We start from the raw sequence: 24,068 nt of genomic DNA, 5'->3' as shown, positions 1-24,068 counted from the left end.
GACCACAGTATAAACCTGAGCAGCAGTACACTCTTACTTTCCAGAGACATCAAAGACATAGAGATGCATTTACTAACACTGGTAACTTGGTTTGCGATAATATGATTAGTACCATCAGAGTTCAGTAGTAATGATTATAATAGAAGTAAACTAATGCTTAACATCTTTTAACAGAATATAAATCATCCTGAGTACAACACTAAACCTAATCATGAGCATTGCAGTATCTTAGCTTTAAATGGGTTTTGATTAATGATCATTGCATTTACTATCCAAGCTTCATGCACTGATTTTGGAAAGTCATATGGTACTGGTTTATATGCGGTAGCTTCCAATATTGAGGCTGTCTCTTAGTGACCCGAGCGTAAAATCGTACAATTTCCTTGAGTAGCAGATCAGCTGCCATCCTCTGATGCTCTGGTTTCAATAACCATGTATGTGGTGAGTAGTCATCACTTTAGTTGTTTTCCACCTAAATTTTAGTTCACCACTTAACTTGGTATTGGTTGTTATATTGTATTTTCTCTGTTTAGATGCTTAACCTGTTGAATTAACTATTGGAATGCATTTCTACTTCAAACAAAACAAATTAATCTTAAATCTACCTTTACATTCTTAAACCCTCATTCGATCTTTTTCAGCCCTTTTTCTCAAGCCTCCTAACCCTTGCAAAGTCCTGTTTCCTGCTCTCTTACACTCCTATCTCTGCCTCCTCACCCTTTGTTTCTCCTCTCCCTCTGTGTGTATGTTTCTCTCTCTCTCTGCCTAGTTTAGGACATGGCAAAGATTAGCAGCCATATTTGAAAATGTCGGATATGAAAAGATAATACAGCAGCCTATAAACCTTCCCCCAAAAATAATCTCTCCTCTCTCTTTCTCCCTCCCACCAACATTGCGCCTCCTCCCTCGCGCGCGCTCTCTATAGAAATATCTCTGTCGCTCCTTCTATATTTCTCTGTCCCTTCTCTTTCCCTCGCTTGCTCTTTCTCGTTCTCGTCTGACTGTCTCTCTCTCTCTCTCTCTCTCTCCCCTCCAGAATAGCAATCCCAGGATTAATTAATAGCCCATTGTGCTGTTTAGTACAGTGGACATAACGTGAGATGTTCCCCACATTCTTCTCCCAAAATACAGAAAATACCAAACTGAGAACACTGTGTCAAAGCTAAATTAACTTAGTCAGATTTATCTACACATTTATTAATATACAGAAGTTAAATAATAGAACAAGATACTGAATAAATGCTACACTATTTAAAACAAATTTAAATGTGTTTATAAAGAGATAATGTATTCTTTTTACAATGCATTTATTACACAGTCCGATAAATGACGAGGTTTCTGGATGAGGTATTCGGGTTTGGCACTCGGTAGACCTTACAAGTTAAATTTTGTATGTGGAAGATGAGACTGTCTTTTCATCCACAGAGTTTGAATTTCCTGCCAGAACTAAAACTTTGGAAGAATTCCACAGTATTTGGTCCCAAAGACTCTGAAGTCACAGCTGTCAAGTATCTATGATGAAAGACACAATGCTATGAACTACTGCAAGCTTTTGTTTCTGTGGGCTTCAGTGGTGTATGTCATGGCGTCTCAGGGACCACATGTAAAGTTTAAATCCATGTTCCTCTTAATTTATATATATCTCCAGCTGTGGATGCAATTTTGTTATTTTAGGATTATCACCTACCAATGAGGCAACAATGCTGAGGGCAGCTCTTTTCAAAACTCCAAACAAACAACATTCCAGCAGGACAAACCAACAAATAAATAGTATAAGCAAAAATAGTCTTGAATTGTGTGGGCTTTCAGGAATGGTTTCCCAGGGCGTGGGTCATCACGATAATCCAACTCTCCGCTTCATTTTGTATTTTGATAAAGAAAGACAGCTTTCATTTGAACCAGCCATTCTAGAGCTGTATAAAATCAAATACAAAAGTCTCCCTATTTTGAACCACTTATATTTTATAAATATACTGTATTTAATGCAATATAACCTTGAACAGTAGGACAAAAAGAAATGGGTTCAAGTATGAGACAAGATCTCCCTAAATGTATGATTCGACTGGTTGTTTTTAGTATGGGAAAGAGGGCAGAGAATCTTTTTTGATCGTGGATGTTATTATGTGGAGTGGAATGCAAAACTTCAGTGCTATTTTATTATTTTATCGAACGGTTCCTAGCCATAATATTTCACACTACACTGCCTAAAGTTTTTTTTTGTTTTGTTTTTGGTGGGATTTAATCTCAGAAATTCTTAAATGAGCTCCCTTGTACTGGTTTGTTGAGTTACCCTGTTATTGACTACACCACAGCAGAGATATTTTAACCATAGCACTTAGAAATGGGCAAAGGAGAAAATGTGAAAATGCTGAAACCAAGTAGTTTCTCTTAATCTCTTCAAAATTTATGGTTTATAATTTTACTGTGATGCATAGTGTCAGCTGTGACTCAGTAGCACTCTCTCTTCTGAGTCAGAAGGTTGTGAGTTCATGCTCCACTCCAGAGACTTGAGCACAAAATCTAGACTGATACTCCAGTGTAGTGTTGAGGGAGAGCTGCATTGTCGGGGGTGCCATCTTTCGGGTGAGACATTAAATTGAGGTTCTGTCTGCCTTCTGAGATGAACATAAGATCCTATGTCACTATTTTGAAGAAGAGCAGTGTCCTGGCCAATATTTATCCCTCAACCAAGACTACTAAAAACGATAAACTAGTCCTTATCTCTTTGCTGTTTGTGGGAGCTTGCTGTGTGCAAACAGGCTGTGTGCAAATAAGCTGCTATGTATCCCACCTTACAACAGTGGCTGCACTTCAAAAAGTACTTCATTGGCTGTAAAGTACTTTGGGATGCCTTGAGGTTGAGTGTTATTTCTTTCTTTATAGATGCAACTTTATTTTTTTTTAGGTGAGTTCAGTGATGGCTCAAACGAGGCAGGAGGAGTGTACCAGGTTTTAGAAATGCCTTATGATGGTGACAAGATGAGCATGATGGTAGTTCTCCCAAGACAGGAAGTACAACTGGCTACCTTGGAGCCACTTATTAAAACCCAACTAATTAATGAATGGGCAAGCTCTGTAAAGAAGCAGAAGGTTGAAGTGTATCTGCCAAGGTGAGAGACATTTATTTCTTTGGGGAGTGTCTAATAATCTGCATGTCTGTAATAAGTTTGGCCAGTAATTTTGAATCATAAAGTAAAATGTACATTTTGGAGGGAAATGTAGTGATTTATAGATAGCAACATTTAATAGTGTGAAATATCCATTCACATTGTATTGCATTGTGTATATAATATATTATGCATTTCACTTTAATAATGACCCTCTGACCAATTGTTTACTATGCTTGTAGTGTCTCAAAACCTGAAATTGATATTTACATTGTTTAGCTTACCAAAAATCAACTGTTTAAATAAAACTGATTTTCAAAAATGATTTGCATATGTCACCACTGCAAATCAGTTAGTTTGAATATTTACAGAAGTAATTTCAGAAAGCATTATAGATGAAAGAGGATGATTTATAAGGAAATATTCTGACCAAGGGGTTCAGGTGCCATCATAAACCAGGAAAGTGGTTTAGCATATGTAATTGTTTTTGTAATACTCTTATCTGGCCATTGTTTCTTTAAATTCTGCTGACCGCAATGTGAGACTTTCAATATTTAAACATGACATAGTGCATTGCCTTGTGTGGCTGTGGAAGGCCTCCCTGCAGTAGTTGTGGTTGGCATTGACTGTTGCAATCCATTCGGTCAGCATGTGGTGACCTCCTCATTGAAATAATACTCTGGATTTAATTCTCAGTAGATTTTATAGGATGTATATGTAAAATATATTTAAAAAACCTATGTCAGCACTCCATACACTGCACACTACCATTCACATTTTTTTATCAAACTTAATGTAGGAGATAACGTTTTTACAGTTTCTCAATTCACTTTGCACAAATGGAGCAAGGAGTGTTATATTTTCAGTATCACAATGTCCAATGTATATCACTGACAAGATCTATCAGTAAAAGCAAAATACATGAAATATGGAGGATTTTCCAAAGATAGTGCTGTGTAATTTGGGAAAGGCCAGGCAACCTGGTTACATTGTACCATTTGGTCTCTTTATCAATTGCAAATTTTTCACTAAATCAAGGATAAATGCCAATTGTTTGTCTCCAATTGGATTTTAGTGCATGCTTCAATTTTTTTTTACTGCAGAGTATCTGCATTGCAAGAAAAATCTGAATGAGAAAAGGTCAAAACTACATCCTAAGTTCTTAACTGCATTGCTGGTACAATTCCCTCTTCTAGCTTTAGCTGTGATGCACAAATCAATCTCCCCTTTCCAACATTGATATTTAAAGTGCATATTTTAGTATGTACATGATACAATGGCAAAGTTTTCTAAAACATTTTCATTAGAAACAACAAACAAGCACCAAGCTCTAAAAGAAGTACAAGCTCCATTTCAAAATAATGTAACATGTATTCAGAGCTATTCAATAATGGCAGTCACAATAGTTCCATGCTGGAATTGGAGATCTTGAACTGATTTCAAAACTCAGCCATTGCTTCTTTTTCAAATTCACTTGTTGTTCTTGCAAATGTGGCAATTGAGGCACCCAAATCCTTCCCTGTAGAAGTTACCCAGGATGCCTCTGACAGCAAAGTGCCACCAATAGTGCATCAGACCTGCTATCTTCACTCTGGCTGTGTTTTCATCATCACAGGCCAGTATGGACCTTGCGAACATCTATGAAGGTTTCCCAAGCAGAACAACGAAGTTGAGAATGCAGCTTGTACTAAATCCGTGTGCACAAGATATATGGTTATTGATTTGAAATTGCAGTATAAGCATTGCTGGCACTGACAAATGATTTTGCTATATAAAAGAGACATTAGTAATCCTTTTAGCTCTACAAAATAAATCTTTCCACTGTAAAAACATTGATGTATCATTTAAATTTCACATACAGGAAAAATAAATCCTTACATGTAACTCCAATCTTATTATTTTCACTCTTGTTTCAGTCTTTCACATCTATGTAAAATTATGTTGCTAGATTCAAAGTGATGCAGAATATTGATTTGAAGGAAGCTCTGGCTGGCCTGGGGATCTCTGAAATGTTTGGTGTTGATGCTGACCTCTCGGGGATGACTGGTAAGTAAAGTGTCGCATCATTTAAGGTCTGTCTTATAAATCAGCTGGTGTTAAAAATTTAGTTTAAAACAAGCTGCGGTAGCAAATATTTTAAAGTGATATGCTAGTAGCCCTTTTGTTCATCGATGGTTATTAGGATGAGCAAGTAGTTGACAGTACTGGAGCAATGAGTACATTGTTTAGATCTGTACAAGACTTATTGTTGTTAGACATACCAGCACTACCTAGTGCAAGGGAAAGCTAACTACAACCAAGGAAAGTTATGAGGAATACTTTCCGTAACATCTTTTTCACTCCTGATTTGTTACAACATGACATCCTGTGATTTTTGTAATCTAATGAAGTAGTATGACATTTTAATGTTTTTTAATGAAATTTTAAAAAAATTTATCAACATGTATGCTTGATTAAAACAGGCCTTGTAAAGATAGTTCAAACTTAAACCTTAGGATACAGTATTGCAGTGGACTCAACTGATCCTACATAGGATAGTGTGCTCAAGCTTGTAGTATATTAAAAGTGCAGCTGAACAACCAAATTGGTAGCATATTTTAAAGAAACAAATGAATCATTATGCCAGCTTGCTGCTGATGCAGTTGTGCATTTCAACAGCAGTCAGCCATTTTTTTGTATCTTCAGTACAGTTTTATCTGCAATTACCCCATGATCTCTGGGTACATTTCGTATGACAAATCACCAGCCTTACTCGTAAGTCACAGGACCTTCTCCATTTGTAAAATAACCTGAGCATTGCATCCATTATCCATTGTGTATAATTATACTGTAAATTATTTATACCTGTAATGTGATGATATAAATTGGAGTAAAATACTACAACATTTAAATTTGCATGGCGATCTGTTCACTCCACACTTTATTAGCATTTCCCAATATGGGATTTATAAGCCACTCTCAGCACCTGGAGGAGGGGCAGGGTAGAAGAGTTCCAAATTTCCATTATCCTTTGTGTGAAGAAGTGCTTCCTAATATCGCCCCTGAATGGCCTAGTTCTAATTTGAAGGTTATGCTCCCTTGTTCTGGATTCCCCCATCAGAGGAAATCAATTTTCTCTATCTACGTTACAAACTACTCTTAAACACCTCAATTATATTACCCTTTAATCTCCTTTACTACATTACAACAGTGACTACACTCCAAAAGTACTTAATTGGCTGTAAAGCGCTTTGAGACATCCTGTGGCAGTGAAAAGCGCTATACAAATGCAATTCTTCTGTACTCAAGGGAATACAAGCTTTGTCTATGCAACCTGTCCTCATAATTTAACTCTTTTAGCTCTATAATTTAACTCTTTTAGCTCTGGTATTGTTATGTATCTGGACTTGTATATACTCTGTACAGCCACCAGAGGGCTCATTCCCTGGAGTCCCAAGGGATCTCATAATCCCTTGGGAGTACAGGTATTTAAGAGTGATCCACAGGTTGGAGAGGCACTCTGAAGACCTGCAATAAAAGACTACAGTCACACATTACTTTGAGCTAAGTGTTCAGTATGACTATTTTTCCATACACTACAACTGGCGACAAGATACAGATAACGAACCCAAAGATGCAGAGAACAGTGGGCATCCTGGAGAAATTCTAGGAGGGAGATGATTGGGAAACTTTTGTGGAGCGACTCGACCAATACTTCGTGGCCAGCAAGCTAGATGGGAAAGAGCGCTGCCAAACGTAGAGCGATCCTCCTCACTGCCTGTGGGGCACCAACATGTGGCCTCATGAAGAATCTGCTCACTCCAGCAAAACCCACGGAGAAATTGTACGATGATTTGTGCACACTGGTCCGAGAGCATTTGAACCTGAAGGAAAGTGATCTGATGGCGAGGTACCGGTTCTACACCTACAAAAGATCTGAATGCCAGGAAGTGGTGAGTTATGTCGCCGAGCTAAGACAACTTGCAGGACATTGCAAATTTGAAAGACATTTGGAGAACATGCTCAGAGACTTTTTCATACTTGGCATTGGCCACGAAACCATACTTTGCAAACTTTTGACTGTAGAGACCCCAACCTTGAGTAAGGCTGTAGCTATAACCCAGATGTTCATTGCCACCAGTGACAATACTAAGCAAATCTCTCAGCGCACACATGCTGCTACAAGTCCTGTGAACAAAGTGATGTTTTCGAATCGTAACGGACAGGGCAAGTCACACACACCTGCAGCTACACGTCCGCAGATGTCTGAGTCCACCATCAAGGGTGATGAATGCAAGGCCATTAACACCTTGTTGGCACTGCGGGGGTGACCATCGTTTCCATTCATGCTGATTCAAAGGATACATTTGCAAGGGCTGTGGAACAATGGGACACCTTCAACGAGCGTGCAGGCGAGCTGCTAGGCCTTATAAACCTGCAAACCACCACGTTGCAGAGGAGGACAGATCCACGGAGGATCATGACGAAACGGAACCTCTGATAAAGGAGGCAGAGGTACATGGGGTGCACACATTCACCACAAATTGTCCCCCGATAATGCTGAAGGTTGAACTAAATGGACTCCCGGTGTCAATGGAGCTGGACACAGGCGTGAGCCAGTCCATCATGGACAAAAAGACTTTCAAAAGGTTGTGATGCAACAAGGCCTCAAGGCCACTCTTAACTCCACTTCGCACGAAACTAAGAACTTATACGAAAGAACTGATTCCCTGTCATTGGCAATGCTACCGTCAAGGTCTCCTATGATGGAGCGGTGCACAAGCTACGACTCTGGGTGGTACCGGGTGATGATCCCACGCTGCTCAGCAGAGCTGGCTGGGAAAGATACGATGGAACTGGGACGACATCCGAGCACTATCGCCCACGGACGACACTTCGCGTGCACAGGTCTTAAACAAATTTCCTTCGCTGTTCGAACCAGGCATCGGGAAATTCCAAGGAGCAAAAGTGCAGATCCACCTAATTCTGGGGGCGCGACCCATCCATCACAAGGCGAGAGCAGTATCGTACGTGATGAGAGAAAGGGTAGAAATCGAGTTCGACTGGCTACAAAGAGAGGGCATCATCTCACCGATCGAGTTCAACGAGTGGGCCAGTCCTATTGTTCCAGTCCTCAAGGGAGATGGCACCGTCAGAATCTGTGGCGATTACAAAGTAACTATCAATCGTTTCTTCCTGCAGGACCAATACCCACTTCCAAAAGCCGACGACCTCTTTGCAACGCTGGCGAGAGGGAAGACGTTCACGAAGCTGGATCTGACCTCAGCCTACATGACGCAGGAATTTGAGGAATCATCGAAGGCCCTCACCTGCATCAACATGCACAAAGGTCTTTTTGTTTATAACAGATGCCCATTTGGAATCCGATCAGTGGCGGCGATATTCCAGAGAAACATGGAAAGTTTGCTGAAGTCGGTCCCGCACACCGTGGTCTTCCAGGACGACATCTTGGTCACTGGTCGGAACACAGTCGAGCATCTGCAGAAACTGGAGGAGGTTCTTAGTCGACTCAATCGCGTGGGGCTCAGGTTAAAACGCTCAGTGCGTTTTCCTGGCGCCTGAAGTGAAGTTCTTGGGAAGGAGAATTACGGCATCAGGCCCACCAACGCAAAGACTGAGGCAATCGAGAACGCACCGAGGCCACAGAACGTGACGGAGCTGCGGTCATTCCTGGGACTCTTGACCTTCTTACCCGGTCTCAGCACCCTGCTAGAACATGTCTTACTACGAAAAGGGAGCGAATGGGTTTGGGGCAAAAGCCAAGAAAAATGCCTTTTGTAAAAGCGAGAAAATTGTTATGCTCAAACAAATTGCTTCTGTTGTATGATCCATGTAAGCGTTTGGTACTAGCATGTGATGTGTCGTCACATGGCGTCAGGTGTGTATTGCAACAAGCCAATGAATTCGGGAAACTGCAACCGGTTGCTTATGCATCCAGGAGTCTGTCTAAGGCCGCGAGAGCCTACAGCATGATTGAAAAAGAAGCATTAGCATGTGTCTATGGGGTAAAGAAAATGCATCAATACCTGTTTGGGCTAAAATTTGAATTGGAAACTGACCATAAGCCACTTCTATCCCTGTTTTCAGAGAGCAAAGGGATAAATACCAACGCATCGGCCCGCATCCAGAGATGGGCGCTTACGTGGTCCGCCTACAACTACGCCATCCACCATAGACCAGGCAGAGAAAACTGCGCCGATGCTCTCCATAGGCTGCCATTGCCCACCACGGGGGTTGAAATGGCGCAGCCCGCAGATCTAACCATGGTTATGGAAGCATTTGAGAGTGAGCAATCACCCGTCACTGCCAGGCAGATCAAAACCTGGACAAGCCTGGTCCCCTTATTATCTCTAGTCAAAAGCTGTGTGCTTCACGGGAGCTGGTCCAGCGTCCCAGTGGAAATGCAGGAAGTGAGAAACCCATTCCAACGGTGCAACGATGAAATGTCCATCCAGGCAGACTGCCTTCTGTAGGGCAATCGAGTAGCGGTCCCCAAGAAGGGCAGAGACACCTTCATCAATGACCTCCACAGTACCCACCCAGGCATCGTAATGATGAAAGTGATAGCCAGATCCCACGTTTGGTGGCCCGGTATCGATGCGGACTTAGAGTCCTGCGTTCACAGATGTAATACATGCTCGCAGTTAAGTAATGTACCCAGGGAGGTGCCGCTAAGTTTATGGTCTTGGCCCTCCAAACCGTGGTCTAGGGGACACGTCGACTATGCAGGCCCGTTCTTGGGTAAAATGTTCCTTGTGGTTGTAGACGCGTACTCCAAGTGATTGAATGTGAGATAATGTCGGCTAGCATGTCCGCTGCCACCATTGAAAGCCTGCGAGCAATGTTTGCCACACATGGCTTACCCGATGACCTGGTGAGCGACATCGGGCCATGTTTTACCAGTGCTGAGTTCAAAGAATTTATGACCCGTATCGGGATCAAACATGTCACATCTGCCCCTTTAAACCAGCGTCCAATGGTCAGGCAGAGAGAGCAGTGCAAACCATCAAGCAAGGCTTGAAGAGGGTAACTGAAGGCTCACTGCAAACGCGCCTATCCCGAGTCCTGCTTAGCTACCGCATGAGACCACACTCACTCACTGAGATCCCACCTGCTGAACTGCTCATGAAAAGAGCACTTAAGACAAGGCTCTCGTTCGTTCACCCTGATCGACATGAACAGGTAGAGAGCAGGCGGTTTCAACAAAGTGCATACCATGATGGCGCAAATGTGTCATGTGTGATTGAAGTCAATGATCTTGTAAATTATGGGCAAGGTCCCAAGTGGCTTCCCGGCACTGTCATGGCCAAAGAGGGGAGCAGGGTGTTTCGGGTCAAACTTCCAAATGGACTCATTCAAAGTAAACACTTGGACCAAATCAAACTGCGATTCACAGACTACCCTGAGCAACCCACCTTGGACCCTACCTTTTTTTAATCCCTCAACACACACACACCAGTGGCAACCGACACCACGGTTGACCACGAAGCAGAACTCATCATCCACAGCAGCCCAGCAGGGCCCAACACACCAGGCAGCCCAGCGAGGGCCCAACAAATGACTCAATAACACCAGCCTTCACACGGAGATGATCAAGAAGGGCCCCAAATCGACTCATTGTAAATAGTTACACTGTTGTCTTTAGGGGGGAATATTGTTATGTATCTGGACTTGTATATACTCTGTACAGCCACCAGAGGGCTCATTCCCTGGAGTCCCAAGGGATCCCATAATCCCTTGGGAGTACAGGTATTTAAGAGTGCTTCACAGGTTGGAGAGGCACTCTGGAGACCTGCAAAAAAAGACTAAGGTCACACTTTACTTTGAGCTCAGTGTTCAGTCTGACTCTTTCTCCATACACTACAGGTATCATTCTGATGAATCTGCGCTGCAGCCCCTCCAAGGCCAATATATCCTTCCTGAGGTGAGGTACCCAAAACTGAATGCAGTACTCTAGATTGGGTCTCTACAAGCTGTAACATAACTTTCACCCCTTTGTATTCCAGCCTTCTTGAGATAAAGGCCAACATTCTTTTAGTCCTTTTAATTTTTTTGTACCTGTATACTAGCTTTATGATTTCTGTATTTGGACCCCTAAATCTCTCTGCTCATCCACAATTCCTAACTTCTCGCCAGTTCGAAAATACTCTGATCTAACTTTCTTAGGTCTAAAGTGGATGGTCTTTATTAAAATGTGACACTCCATTGTCTGAAGTACCACATATTTACCTTGTATGGGCACAAAATGTGGTGGTTTAAATCCTTCTGCATAGAACTTTATAAAATTTCCCCACATCCATCTGCAAGTTTTGCACGCTCCCCTAATCTATCGATGTACCTTTACAACTTTCTGCTCCCATTTACCCTATTTACTGTGACACTTGGTGTTGGCAGCAAGCTTAAATATCTGTCTTTCTATTCCTTCATCCAAGTCATTTATAAATATAGTGAAAAGCGTCAGCCCTAGTACAGATCCCTTGGGTCACCACTAGTCACATTCTGCCAATTCGATTGCGTATACATATGATCCCTTCTCTCTCTCTCCTACCTCCTAACCAATTTTCTATCCAAGCCAATAGATTGCTTCCAATTCCACACGTGCTCATTTGTGGAACCTTACTGAATGCCCTTGGGAAGTCCATAAAAATAACATCCATAGACATTCTTATCTAACACATTAGTTATATCTTCAAAATATTAGACTTGACTTACCCTTTACAAATCCATGCTGGTTCTCTCTGATCTGTTAATGTTCGTCCAAATGCTCAGTCACTCTGTCACTAATAACAGATTCTTGTAACTTGTAACAGATCCGCACAACTGATCGAGTAACAGGCCTATAATTTCCTAGTTTATCTTTCCTACCTTTCTTAAATAATGGAGTGACATTGGCAGTTTTCCAATCCAAGGGGACAATTCCTGAATCGAGAGTTTTGGAAGATCATGACGAACACATCAATAATTTCCTCACCTACTACTTTTAATACCCTGGGGTGGAAACAATTGCGTCCTAGAGATTTGTCTAAAATCTCATTAGTTGCTCCATCACCATTTGTATTTTACTTGTATTGAACCTAGTTAGTTCCTGCTTGATTTATTTTTAGTTTTCCTTTTTGTCTCTGGTACTTAATTCAAACCCTCTACTGTGAAGAGTAGCTATTTAGTAAATCAGCCCTTTCCTGATTTCTAATTGCAATGGGCCAGATTTTGTGGTTCACGGCAAACAAAAACCGTCATCACCATCATCATCGGCAGTCCCTCGGAATTGAGGAAGACTTGCTTCCACTCCCAAAGTGAGTTCTTTGATGGTTAAACAGTCCGATACGAGAGCCACATACCCTGTTACAAGTGGTTACATTTGTTGGGGGAAGGGGTTGGTCGGGCTGGTTTGCCGCACGTTCCTCCCGCTGCCTGCACCTGGCCTCTTCATGCTCCTTGCGTCGAGGCTCAACGCCCTCCCGGACTTTCTCCACCTCTGGCGATCTGCGACCAGGGTGTCTCGGGTGTCAGTGGTGATGTCGTATTTTACCAGGGAGGCTTTGAGGGTATCCTTAACGTTTTCGCTGTCCTCCTTTGGCTCGTTTACCATGAAGGAGCTCCACATAAAGCATTGGCTTAGGGAGTCTCGTATCTGGTGTGCATACTATGTGGCCTGCCCAGTGAAGCTGATCGAGTGTGGTCAGTGCTTCAATACTTGGGGATGTTAGCCTGGTCGAGGACACTGATGTTTGTGTACCTCTCCTCCCAGGAGATTTGCAGGATCTTGTGGAGACATCGTTGGTGATATATCTCCAGCGACTTATGGTGCCTTCTGTACATCGTCCATGCCTCAGACCCATTCAGGAGGGTGGGTATTACTACAGCTCTGTAGACCATGAGTTTGGTGGTAGATTTGAGGGCCTGGTCTTCAAACACACTTTTTTTCCTCAGGCGGCCGAAGGCTGCACTGGTGCAAAGGAGGCGATGCTGAATCTCCACATCAATGTCTGCCTTGTTGATAAGAGGCTCCCGAGAAATGGGAAATGGTCCATGTTGTCCAGGGCCGCGCCGTGGATCTTGATGATTGGAGGGCAGTGCTGTGCGGCGATGACAGGCTGGTGAAGGACCTTTTGTCTTACGGATGTTAAGCGTAAGGCCCACGCTTTCATATGCCTCAGTGAAGACATTGACTATATCCTGGAATTCAGCCTCTGAATGTGCACAGATGCAGGCATCGTCCTACTGCAGCTCAACGACCGAGGTTGGGGTGAGCTTGGACCTGGCTGGAGGCGGCGTAGGTTAAACAGCTTCCCACTGATTCTGTAGTTTAGTTCCACTCCAGCGGGGAGCTTGTTGAAGAAACGGCACCAGTGTTCATTACGCTTACACTTGCCCACAGACTTTCTATGGGATTTTGCACTGGAACTTGTGATTCGAAAGCTATTTCAGTGCAGCACCCTCGACAGGCAGACAACTGTGTATCCCCTTAACATGAATTCTTAATGAGGCACAGAGTCGATGAGCAGTGCAGAGTCTGAAGCAAGAAGTGTCAGATTAGTTAATTCAATGCCAAGTCATGTATAGAAATCAAAATAAAGGGAAGGAAAGAAAATTGGATTAAGAGAGATAAAAAATGGAAAGAAAAACAATGAAAAAAAAAACTAACAATAATTAAAATCAATCTGAAGGAATGAACCTTAACTTTTAAGATTTTAAGTGATGTGGAAGAGACTTTGGTAATCAAAAACACAGGTTATAAAAGTACAATTAGATAAGCTGTTTAAAAGGCACACAATTCATGTATCTAGAGGCATCGACTGCAAAAGCAAGCAGATAATGTTGAACTTGCAAGGAGTTGCATTGTGTCCCTTTTAGAAATGATATAAAAGTATTGGAAAGGTGCAGTGTAGATTCACTAGGATGTTATCCGTGATAAAGGGTATAGTTATGATAGACTTAAAAAGTTTTTTTTAAAGAGCTGAGCAGGATAAAGGGTGATCAGATGAAGATTTTCAAAATTGAGGGATTATCAAGTAAATAGTGATAGATTTTTGTTGCCTCACTGGTTAACAAGACAGTAACAAAAGCACAAATTTTAAGATGAGTATAAAGGATTCAGAGTGGTTAGAAAAGAATGCTTTACGCAGAGGGGAATTAGAATGTGGAATTCTTTGTCATAAACCATTGCCGAAGTAGAATCCATAAATATTGAAAGGGAATTGAAAAAGACAAATATTAAAAGTATATGGTGAGGAGAATGGGATTAGACTAGATGTCTCGTGTGGGGGAATAAAACACCAACATATATTTGATGGGCTGAATGACAAGTTTTTGTATTGAAACTTGTCATAAGGATTGATAGGTTATTTTGCTTTTATTAGTTGTGGCATTGGGAAGATAATGTAAATTTTGCATCTGCTGGAGGAATGCTGTCTTAGGCACTTTCCTACCTGGTGGACACACCACCTGTGGCAGGAGAATTGAAATGTTAATATATATTCAAAGAATGGGATGGGTCATACTGACGGCATTTTAAAAAATATACATCAATTGAATTTAGTCTAGTTTATCATAAATATGTTCATATCTGTATATGGAATAGTTTTACCTGAATATAATTTTTCTATTATGTTCCATTTTAAAAAAAAAATAAAAGCTGTAGACAGGGGCACTCCAAAATACACTTATTGATCCCTCAATTGGTGTTATCAACAAATTTTCACCTCTTGCAATTTTTGAAATTTTATATGCAGAACTAATACGAGTAAATAGTATGCTGTGGATGCACAACTTTACCACCAGCAACTGATGACAGGGATTTGTTTACTGTTAATTCCATGGCAGCAAATATGTGTTTAGTTCTGAAAAATATTGCATTTTCATGCACTCCTGTCCTCAAAACATCTTCCTGTGTCAGCATTTTATGTAAACATTTATAGTAGGAAAAACCCATAGGAACATGTCAAACATTGTGGGTACACTATATATCAACACACCAATATTTTGACATCACTGCTGCTGAACCAATTAAATTACATACAGCTTTTTGGCTGCTACTTTTTCTCAATAACTGAAATTTCTAATGTACAAAAGTTTTAAAATTAAATAAAATTACAAATTTCACAAACAAATTTATCAATTGAATTTTCTTCCGTGTAGTTTGTATGTGAAGGACTCGTCCTCTTTTAAAGATCTAGGCTTAGACTTGATAGCCTAGATTTTGCTGGATTGGGTCATCTCACGGCATGCTCAGTTAGTTGGACTTTTTCCCCTCCCCATTCAGCTCAAATATTTTGCCCTGCAAGTTGCTCTAAATGTGAGCTGATATCGAGGGTAACAGAGCATCGAGGGTAACAGACTTTGGTGAACAATGGGACCAACAGTCAATCTTCTTAACCAATGAGATTTAAGGATTGAGAAAGAAACCGAAGAATGACGTAGAAACGAATAGGGTGAATTAGTCGAATCTGGTACAGAAAGAGAAATAACGAAAGGGAGTATTTGCTAGTGCTGTTGGGGAAGGTTTAAACTAATATGGCAGGGGGCTGGGAATCTATGCAGGGAGACAGAGGGAAGTAAAATGGGGGCAGAAGCAAAAGGTAGAAAGGAGATAAGGAAAAGTGGAGGGCAGAGAAATCAAAAAGGGCCACATTAACACTTTGTCCTTTTAGAATTATGTTGTAAAAAAAACAAGCCTGGAGGCTCTGTATCTCCAATGCGAGGAGCATTCGTAATAAGGTGGATGAATTAACTGCGCAGATAGCTATTAACGGATATGATGTAATTGGGATTACGGAGACATGGCTCCAGGCTGACCAAGGCTGGGAACTCAACATCCAGGGGTTTTCAATATTTAGGAAGGAAAGAAAGGAAAAGGAGGTGGGGTAGCGTTGCTGGTTAAAGAGGAGAATAACGCAATAGTAAGGAAGAACATTAACGTGGATGATGTTGAATCTGTATGTGTAGAGCTGCGGAACACCAAAGGGCAGAAAACGCTAGTGGGAGTTGTGTACAGACCACCAAGCAGTAGTAGTGAGGTTGGGGATGGCATCAAACAGGAAATTAGGGATGTGTGCAATAAAAGTACAGCAGTTATCATGGGTGACTTTAATCTACATATAGATTGGGTTAACCAAACTGGTAGCAATACGGTGGCGGAGGATTTCCTGGAGTGCATAAGGGATGGTTTTCTAGACCAATATGTCGAGGAACCAACTGGAGAGCTGGCCATCCTAGACTGGGTGTTGTGTAATGAGAGAGGATTAATTAGCAATCTTGTTGTGCGAGGTCCCTTGGGGAAGAGTGACCATAATATGGTAGAATTCTTTTAAGATGGAGAGTGACACAGTTAATTCAGAGACTAGGGGTCCTCAACTTAAAGAAGGGTAACTTCGATGGTATGAGACGTGAATTGGCTAGGATAGATTGGCGAATGATACTTAAAGGGTTGATGGTGGATAGGCGCTGGCAGACATTTAAAGATCACATGGATGAACTTCAACAATTGTACATCTCTGTCTGGCGTAAAAAATAAAATGGGGAAAGTGGCTCAACCGTGGCTAACGAGGGAAATTAGGGATAGTGTTAAATCCAAGGAAGAGGCATATAAATTGGCCAGAAAAAGCAGCAAACCTGAGGACTGGGAGAAATTTAGAATTCAGCAAAGGAGGACAACGGGTTTAATTAGGAGGGGGAAAATAGAGTATGAGAGTAAGCTTGCAGGGAACATAAGAACTGACTGCAAAAGCTTCTATAGATATGTGAAGAGAAAAAGATTAGTGAAGACAAACTTGGGTCCCTTGCAGTCAGAATCAGGTGAATTTATAATGGGGAACAAGGAAATGGCAGACCAATTGAACAAATACTAAGGAAGACACAATTAACCTTCTGGTAATACTACGGGACCGAGGGTCTAGCTAGAAGGAGAAACTGAAAGAAATCCTTATTAGCCCGGAAATTGTGTTAGGGAAATTGATGGGATTGAAGGCTGATAAATCCGCAGGACCTGATAATCTGCATTCCAGAGTACTTAAGGAAGTGGCCCTCGAAATAGTGGATGCATTGGTGATCATTGTCCAACATTCTGTAGACTCTGGATCAGTTCCTATGGATTGGAGGGTAGCTAATGTAACCCCACTTTTTAAAAAAAGGAGGGAGAGAGAAAACCTGACATCGGTAGTGGGGAAAATGTTGGAATCAATTATTAAAGATGTAATAGCAGCACATTTAGAAAGCAGTGACAGGATCGATTCAAGTCAGCATGGATTTATGAAAGGGAAATCATGCTTGACCAATCTTCTAGAATTTTTTGAGGATGTAACTAGTAGAGTGGACAAGGGAGAACCAGTGGATGTGGTGTATTTGGATTTCAAAAGGCTTTTGACAAGGTCCCACACAAGAGATTAGTGTGCAAAATTAAAGCACATGGTTTTGGGGGTAATGTATTGATGCGGATAGAAAACTGGTTGGCAGACAGGAAGCAAAGAGTCGGAATAAACACTCCTTTTCAGAATGGCAGACAGTGACTGGTGGGGTACCGCAGGGTTCAGTGCTGGGACCCCAGCTATTTACAATATACATTAATGATTTAGACGAAGGAATTGAGGGTAATATCTCGAAGTTTGCAGATGACACTAAGCTGGGTGGCAGTGTGAGCTGTGAGGAGGATGCTAAGAGGCTGCAGGGTGACTTGGACAGGTTAGGTGAATGGGCAAATGCATGGCAGATGCAGTATAATGTAGATAAATGTGAGGTTATCCACTTTGGTGGCAAAAACAGGAAGGCAGAATATTATCTGAATGGTGACAGATTTGGAAAATGGGAGGTACAATGAGACCTGGGTGTCATGGTACATCAGTCATTGAAAGTTGGCATGCAGGCACAGCAGGCGGTGAAGGCAAATGGCATCTTGGCCTTCATAGCGAGAGGATTTGAGTATAGGAGCAAGGAGGTCTTGCTGCATACAGGGCCTTGGTTGAGGCCGCATCTTTAATATTATGTACAGTTTTGGTCTTCTAATCTGAGGAAGGACATTCTTGCTATTGAGGAAGTGCAACGAAGGTTTGCCAGACTGATTCCTGGGATGGCAGGATTGACATATGAAGAAAGACTGGATCGACTAGGCTTATATTCACCGGAATTTAGAAGAATGAGAGGGGATCTCATAGAAACATATAAAATTCTGACTGGATACGACAGGTTAGATGCAGGAAGAATGTTCCCGATGTTGGAGATGTCCAGAACCAGGGGTCACAGTCAAAGGATAAGGAGTAAGCCATTTAGGACTGAGATGAGGAGAAACTTCTTCACTCAGAGAATTGTGAACTTGTGGAATTTTCTACCACAGTAAGTTGTTGAGGCCAGTTTATTAGATATATTCAAAAGGGAGTTAGATATGGCCCTTACGTCTAAAGGGATCAAGGGGTATGGAGAGAAAGCAGGAATGGGGTACTAAAGTTGCATGATCAGCCATAATATTGAATGGTGGTGCAGGCTCGAAGGGCTGACTGGCCTACTCCTGCACCTATTTTCTATGTTTCTATGAAAGATTGGACTAATAGAGCAATGAAAAAAGAGATAACATTTTAAGTTTAAAAAAAATCTGAACATTCTACTACTTGGAGGAATGAAACTCCACCTTTTCAGTTGTTCTCGCTGGGTCGGAGTGATTGACTGGGATTGCAGGAACAAAATCTTGTCATGCACGAGAGAGAGATGGACAGTGTGACCGTTGCAAATTGACAGACACACAATACTTATGAGAATCAATTACAAAACAAATTTGATGTTTGTAAAGATCTCTTGGATAGCTACAAACCAGTTTTGCCCGTTTGGAGACACCTGCAATGCAGTGCTGTCCACCCCATGCCCTCAGCCTATCGCACCTCTACTGCTGACAGACACCAGGAATCCATCATAGACCCAAGTCTCATAAGAATGTAAAAATTAGAAGCGGGAGTAAGCCATATGGCCCCTCAAGCCTACATTGCCATTTAATAAGATCATGGCTAATCATCAAGCTCAACTCCACCTTCCTGCCCGATCCCCATATCCCTTGATTCCCCTAGAGTCCAAAAATCTATCTATCTCCACCTTGAATATATTCAATGAATCAGCATCCACAGCCCTTTGGGGTAGAGAATTCCACAAATTCACAACCCTTTGAAGAAATTCTTCCTCATCTCTGTCCTAAATGGCAAACCCCTAATCCTGAGATTGTGCCCCCTCATTCTAAACTCTCCAGCCAGGGGAAACAACCTGTGTCAATTCCCCTCAGAATATTTCAGTGAGATCTCCTCTCATTATTCTGAACTGTAGAGTATAGGCCCCATGTACTCAATCTCTCTTCATAGGACAACCCTCTCATCCCAGGAATCAATCTAGTGAACTTTTGTTGCATCGCCTCTAAGGCAAGTATATCTTTCCTTAAATAAGGAGACCAAATCTGTGCACAAATCTGGTATGGTCTCACCAGAACCCTGTATAATTGTAGAAAGACTTCCTTACTCTTGTACTCCAATCCCCTTGCAATAAATGCTATTTGCCTTCCTAATTGCCACTGTACCAGTTTCCCGTACGAGGACGCCCAAATCTCTCAACACCAACATTTAATAGTTTCTCAACGTTGTATTTTTCTATTCTTCCTACCAAAGTGTGTAACCTCATTTTTTGCACTGTATACTCCAACTGCCACCTTATAGCCCACCCTCTTGACCTGTCTGTATCCCTTTTCTGGCTCTGTGTCCTCCTTGCAGCTTATTTTCCCACCTAGCTTTGTATTGTCAGCAAACCTGGATACATTACACTCGGTCCTTTCATCTAAGTTATTCTGCCCATTGCCAAGCTTCCGTTTTCCCCCTCCACAGTTTTGCCAAAGCCTAGGTTCCCCCTCCAATGCTAGAAGGATTTTCTCGCCCCACCCCTCTCCCCATCACAATCAACTAAACCCTCGCAGCCCTACGACAGGATCCTCATCTGAGTATTGGCAAAGCCAAGAATCATTCCTAGTGCTACCAAAACATAGGGCCACCCTATTGTAGCTAGACCTAAGTAGAGATATCTTGTGTAATCCCCTTTTAAGGTTTTCCTAGAATAAAGGATAAAGTCATAGAATTCAATCCCCAAAACACAGTTTAAAAAAAATCCCATCATACCATTTAATAAAGATGGAATTTCACTTATTCAGTCAGTGTAAATCAATGGTGCTGATGTTGGCCCTACATAAGCATTCTATTGTTCAAAGACGGTCCTCTGCTGAATCACTGTGAGCAACAGCACAGAAGGTTGAGTAGTACTGTAAAGCATATTAGTGTCTGGGTCTCCCGTAGAAATTTAAACCAGCACTGTGACAAATCTTAAAATGTACTATTTTCAGAGAATTTAAATTAGTCAATTTTAGGAACTGAGTGGACATTAATTCCACTTCACATTCCTGAGTAAATTATGCAAATCACTGATGAATAGCAGTTTATTTTCTCCATATCCAATTTAATTGGCATTTATTATAATATACCCTCATGAATATGCACCCAATTATGCAGTATGTCATGTGCACTTCACTGTTTGTGGTTTGCTTTGCTTCTGAAATGTTGCATTCTCTCTTCCAAACTATAGGAATGAAGGACTTGCATATCTCCAAGGCTATTCACATGTCTTTTATTGAGGTAAATGAAGAAGGTTCTGAAGCAGCTGCAGCCTCAGGTATAACTCTTTTTGGTAAAGCTGATGTGTATTTTAAATCTCGCACATTGGTTCAAAGAATATTAAACTCTGGTGTCTTGCCACATTTGAATTTGTTTTGTATCCCTCTATTCCAGTGTAGAATCTCTCATGGAAATAGAAATTAAATGTTACAAATAATGGCAGTTGAGTAGTTTCTGAACAGTAGATGCCAACCAGAGGTCCCAAATTCAAATCCTAAACTCAATTCAGATTAAAATTAAACACACTTCTAAATATGCAGTTTTCTGTACTTTAATGCCATCTGCTGCCATCTGAACCATATCTCCGCTTGCAATGCACCAATATTTTTGGTTATTTAATAATGGCAATAGTATCATTATGCATATAGCACCAGGATGAAGTGTGTGTGTGTAACAAAGGGAGGAAGCCATAGAATTGTATTTTTTTTTAACTACGATGACTTAAGTTTGCCATTCTAGGCTGTCTAGAAATCAGTAATTATGTTGGATAACTGATGAACAGGATTTCTTTTAAATATTAAAGAAAAGTAACATACAAATTAAATTTTTCTTTAATATTTATAAGTCTGAAGTATAAAAGAATGTGTCCAATAGTATAAAGCTTCAAAGTTTTAAATTAATGGAAGGAAAATTGGACGAGTTCCATTACAGGCTTAGACAATGTGCATTGACCCGCCCAATTTTCTGATACTTGCTGCCCCCAGTCAATGCAGCTTCCCTCTAGGATTTGGTAATGAAGGTGAGCTTATTAGGAAATTGAAGCATGTAAACACATGCTTACACACTAATATAATGGGCTGTAATTTGTGGCTCCTATGGGTGTGTATGAGGTGCGCCCTCACCCATTGGGGCCGCGCAAGTTACGGGTTTAGGCATGCGAAGTGCTTGCACTAAAACCCGGAACTTGCAATCTGTCAAGAATCTTCAATGCATCCTCGTCAAAAGGACCTCCGCGGGCAGAGAGTTGCCCAATGAATGCCCATGAAATTCTTAAGCCTGGTAAAAGCAGGCATAAGGCCTGCTTTTAACAGCGCAAGACTATATTTCCAACTATTTACAATCTATATTAACAACTTGGAAGAAGGGACTGAGTGTAATGTAGCCAAGTTTGCTGACGATACAAAGATGGGATGAAAAGCAATGTGTGAGGAGGACACACAAAATCTGCAAAAGGGCATAGACAGGCTAAGTGAGTGGGCAAAAATTTGGCAGATGGAGTATAATGTTGGAAAATGCGAGGTCATGCACTTTGGCAGAAAAAAAATCAAAGAGCAAGCTATTATTTAAATGGAGAGAGATTGCAAAGTGCTACAGTACAGCAGGACCTTGTGCATGAAATACAAGGATATCATGCAGGTACAGCAAGTGATCAGGAAGGCCAATGGAATCTTGGCCTTTATTGCAAAGGGGATGGAGTATAAAAGCGGGGAAGTCTTGCTACAACTAAACAGGGTATTGGTGAAGCCACACCTGGAATACTGCGTGCAATTTTGGTTTCCATATTTACGAAAGGATATACTTGCTTTGGAGGCAGTTCAGAGAAGGTGCAGTAGGTTGATTCTGGGAATGAGGAGGTTGACTTGAGGAAAGGTTGAGTAGGTTGGGCCTCTAATCATTGGAATTCAGGTGATCTTATCGAAACATATAAGTTTTTGAGGGGGCTTGACGAGGTGGATGCAGAGAGGATGTTTCCACTGATGGGGGAGACTAGAACTAGAGGGCATGATCTTAGAATAAAGGGGCGCCCATTTAAAACTGAGATGAGGAGGAATTTCTTCTCCCAGAGGGTTGTGAATCTGTGGAATTTGCTACCTCAGAGAGCTGTGGAAGCTGGGACATTGTCTATTTCTGTCTTAAATTTATTCAGTGTCTTAAACGATAAGGGTTTATGGGGAATGGGCAGGGAAGTGGAGCTGAGTCCTTGATCAGATCAACTATGATACTGAATGGCAGAGCAGGCTCGAAGGGCTGTATGGCCTTCTGCTCCTATTTCTTATGTTCTTATTAAAGAACACTTTTCTTTCAAAAATTAACACATATTTAAAAACCTGAGATACTGGAACCCGCTTTCTGCAACAGTCAGGCACTCAGTACACGGGAAGAGGAGGGGGCTGGGTGATTTTTGCTAATTTGCTAAGATGCATATACAAAGATGCCAGAAACATTTGTAACAAAATGTCTGACCTAGTGTCTGTTGTAGCAATAAGGAATAATTATGTAATATCGGAATGACACAAAATGTAGTTTACACTGCATAAATTCCAACTCGTCCAAAACTCCACTGCTGCATGTCGCAACATCTAATCGTTGCTCTTCTAATACACTTGCCTCCTGCAACACCTCTTCCACTCCCTTCCCCCAACATCAGTGGCAGAGCCTTCTGCCGTCTTAGCCATATATACTGAAATTCAGCCCATAAACTCTTCTTTTTTTTAATAGTTTATTATCACCTTAATCCAAGATATGTTACTGACTTCGAACGCTAGTGCGTTTATTCTTTTATAATCCAGTGATACTCTTTTGAAAAACAACTTTTTTTGATGCTGTTTGATGTCTGCAATGGGACTTTAGATAAATATCAAGTTCTTTGTATATTATGATCAAACCGTGATCTCAATATTTGATAGAGTAACTTAGTGTTACATTTCTTTATAATTGCTATTGTTAGCATTGCTCATTTACACATTCACGATCACAAAATACTCAGACCAGGTAGGATATTTGTCCGATCTTAATTCATCCATCCAGAACAATGCTATTCTTCCCTCCCCCTTTGCTGTATCTAGTTGTTTGTTAAATCATTCCAGAATTTTCACCTCCACGACTCTGCCTGAGGTCCATTCCAAGTGTTGATCACTCTGCATGAAGAAGAACCTCCTGATATCAGTCCTAAAGTTACCTTTTACTAGTTTGAACCCGTGTCCACTTGTCCTACTAACTACCGCTGGTTAAATTAATATTTCAGATTAACTTTTTCCATACCATTTACTAACTTGTATACCTCCATAAGATCACCTCTCAGATGCTCCCTTTAAAATTTAAGTCCAAAACCAGCGAGTTGCCCATAGAACTACTTAAATTGTACTTGTTCTGTTGCAGAAATGATTGCTGTTAGCAGAATGATGGTCCTTAATCCCCAGGTCATTGCTGATCATCCCTTTTTCTTTCTGATCAGAAACCGAAAGACAGGTAAGAGAAACAAAATCCTACTCACACCGATGTATCATGTGGTGAAGCTTAATACATTTTGCACTGTCAAGTATTCTAGATTACAGAAAAA

General features: G+C 41.3%; 1 protein-coding gene across 1 annotated transcript in view; it reads left to right on the top strand.

The window, feature by feature from the left end:
- Window positions 1-24,068, top strand: part of serpini1 (serpin peptidase inhibitor, clade I (neuroserpin), member 1) — a 41,572-nt gene that overhangs the window by 16,543 nt on the left and 961 nt on the right. Inside the window, exons 5-8 of the mRNA XM_070882324.1 lie at window positions 2,906-3,110; window positions 5,056-5,153; window positions 20,700-20,786; window positions 23,888-23,977. Of these exons, the coding sequence (XP_070738425.1) occupies window positions 2,906-3,110; window positions 5,056-5,153; window positions 20,700-20,786; window positions 23,888-23,977 (480 nt within the window). The remainder of the gene's footprint in view (window positions 1-2,905; window positions 3,111-5,055; window positions 5,154-20,699; window positions 20,787-23,887; window positions 23,978-24,068) is intronic.

The sequence above is a fragment of the Pristiophorus japonicus genome, chromosome 6 (genome assembly GCF_044704955.1).
Source record: "Pristiophorus japonicus isolate sPriJap1 chromosome 6, sPriJap1.hap1, whole genome shotgun sequence".
NCBI lineage: Eukaryota > Metazoa > Chordata > Chondrichthyes > Pristiophoridae > Pristiophorus > Pristiophorus japonicus.
Note: the sequence above shows the minus strand (reverse complement) of the source record. Positions and strands in the feature narration are given on the sequence as shown.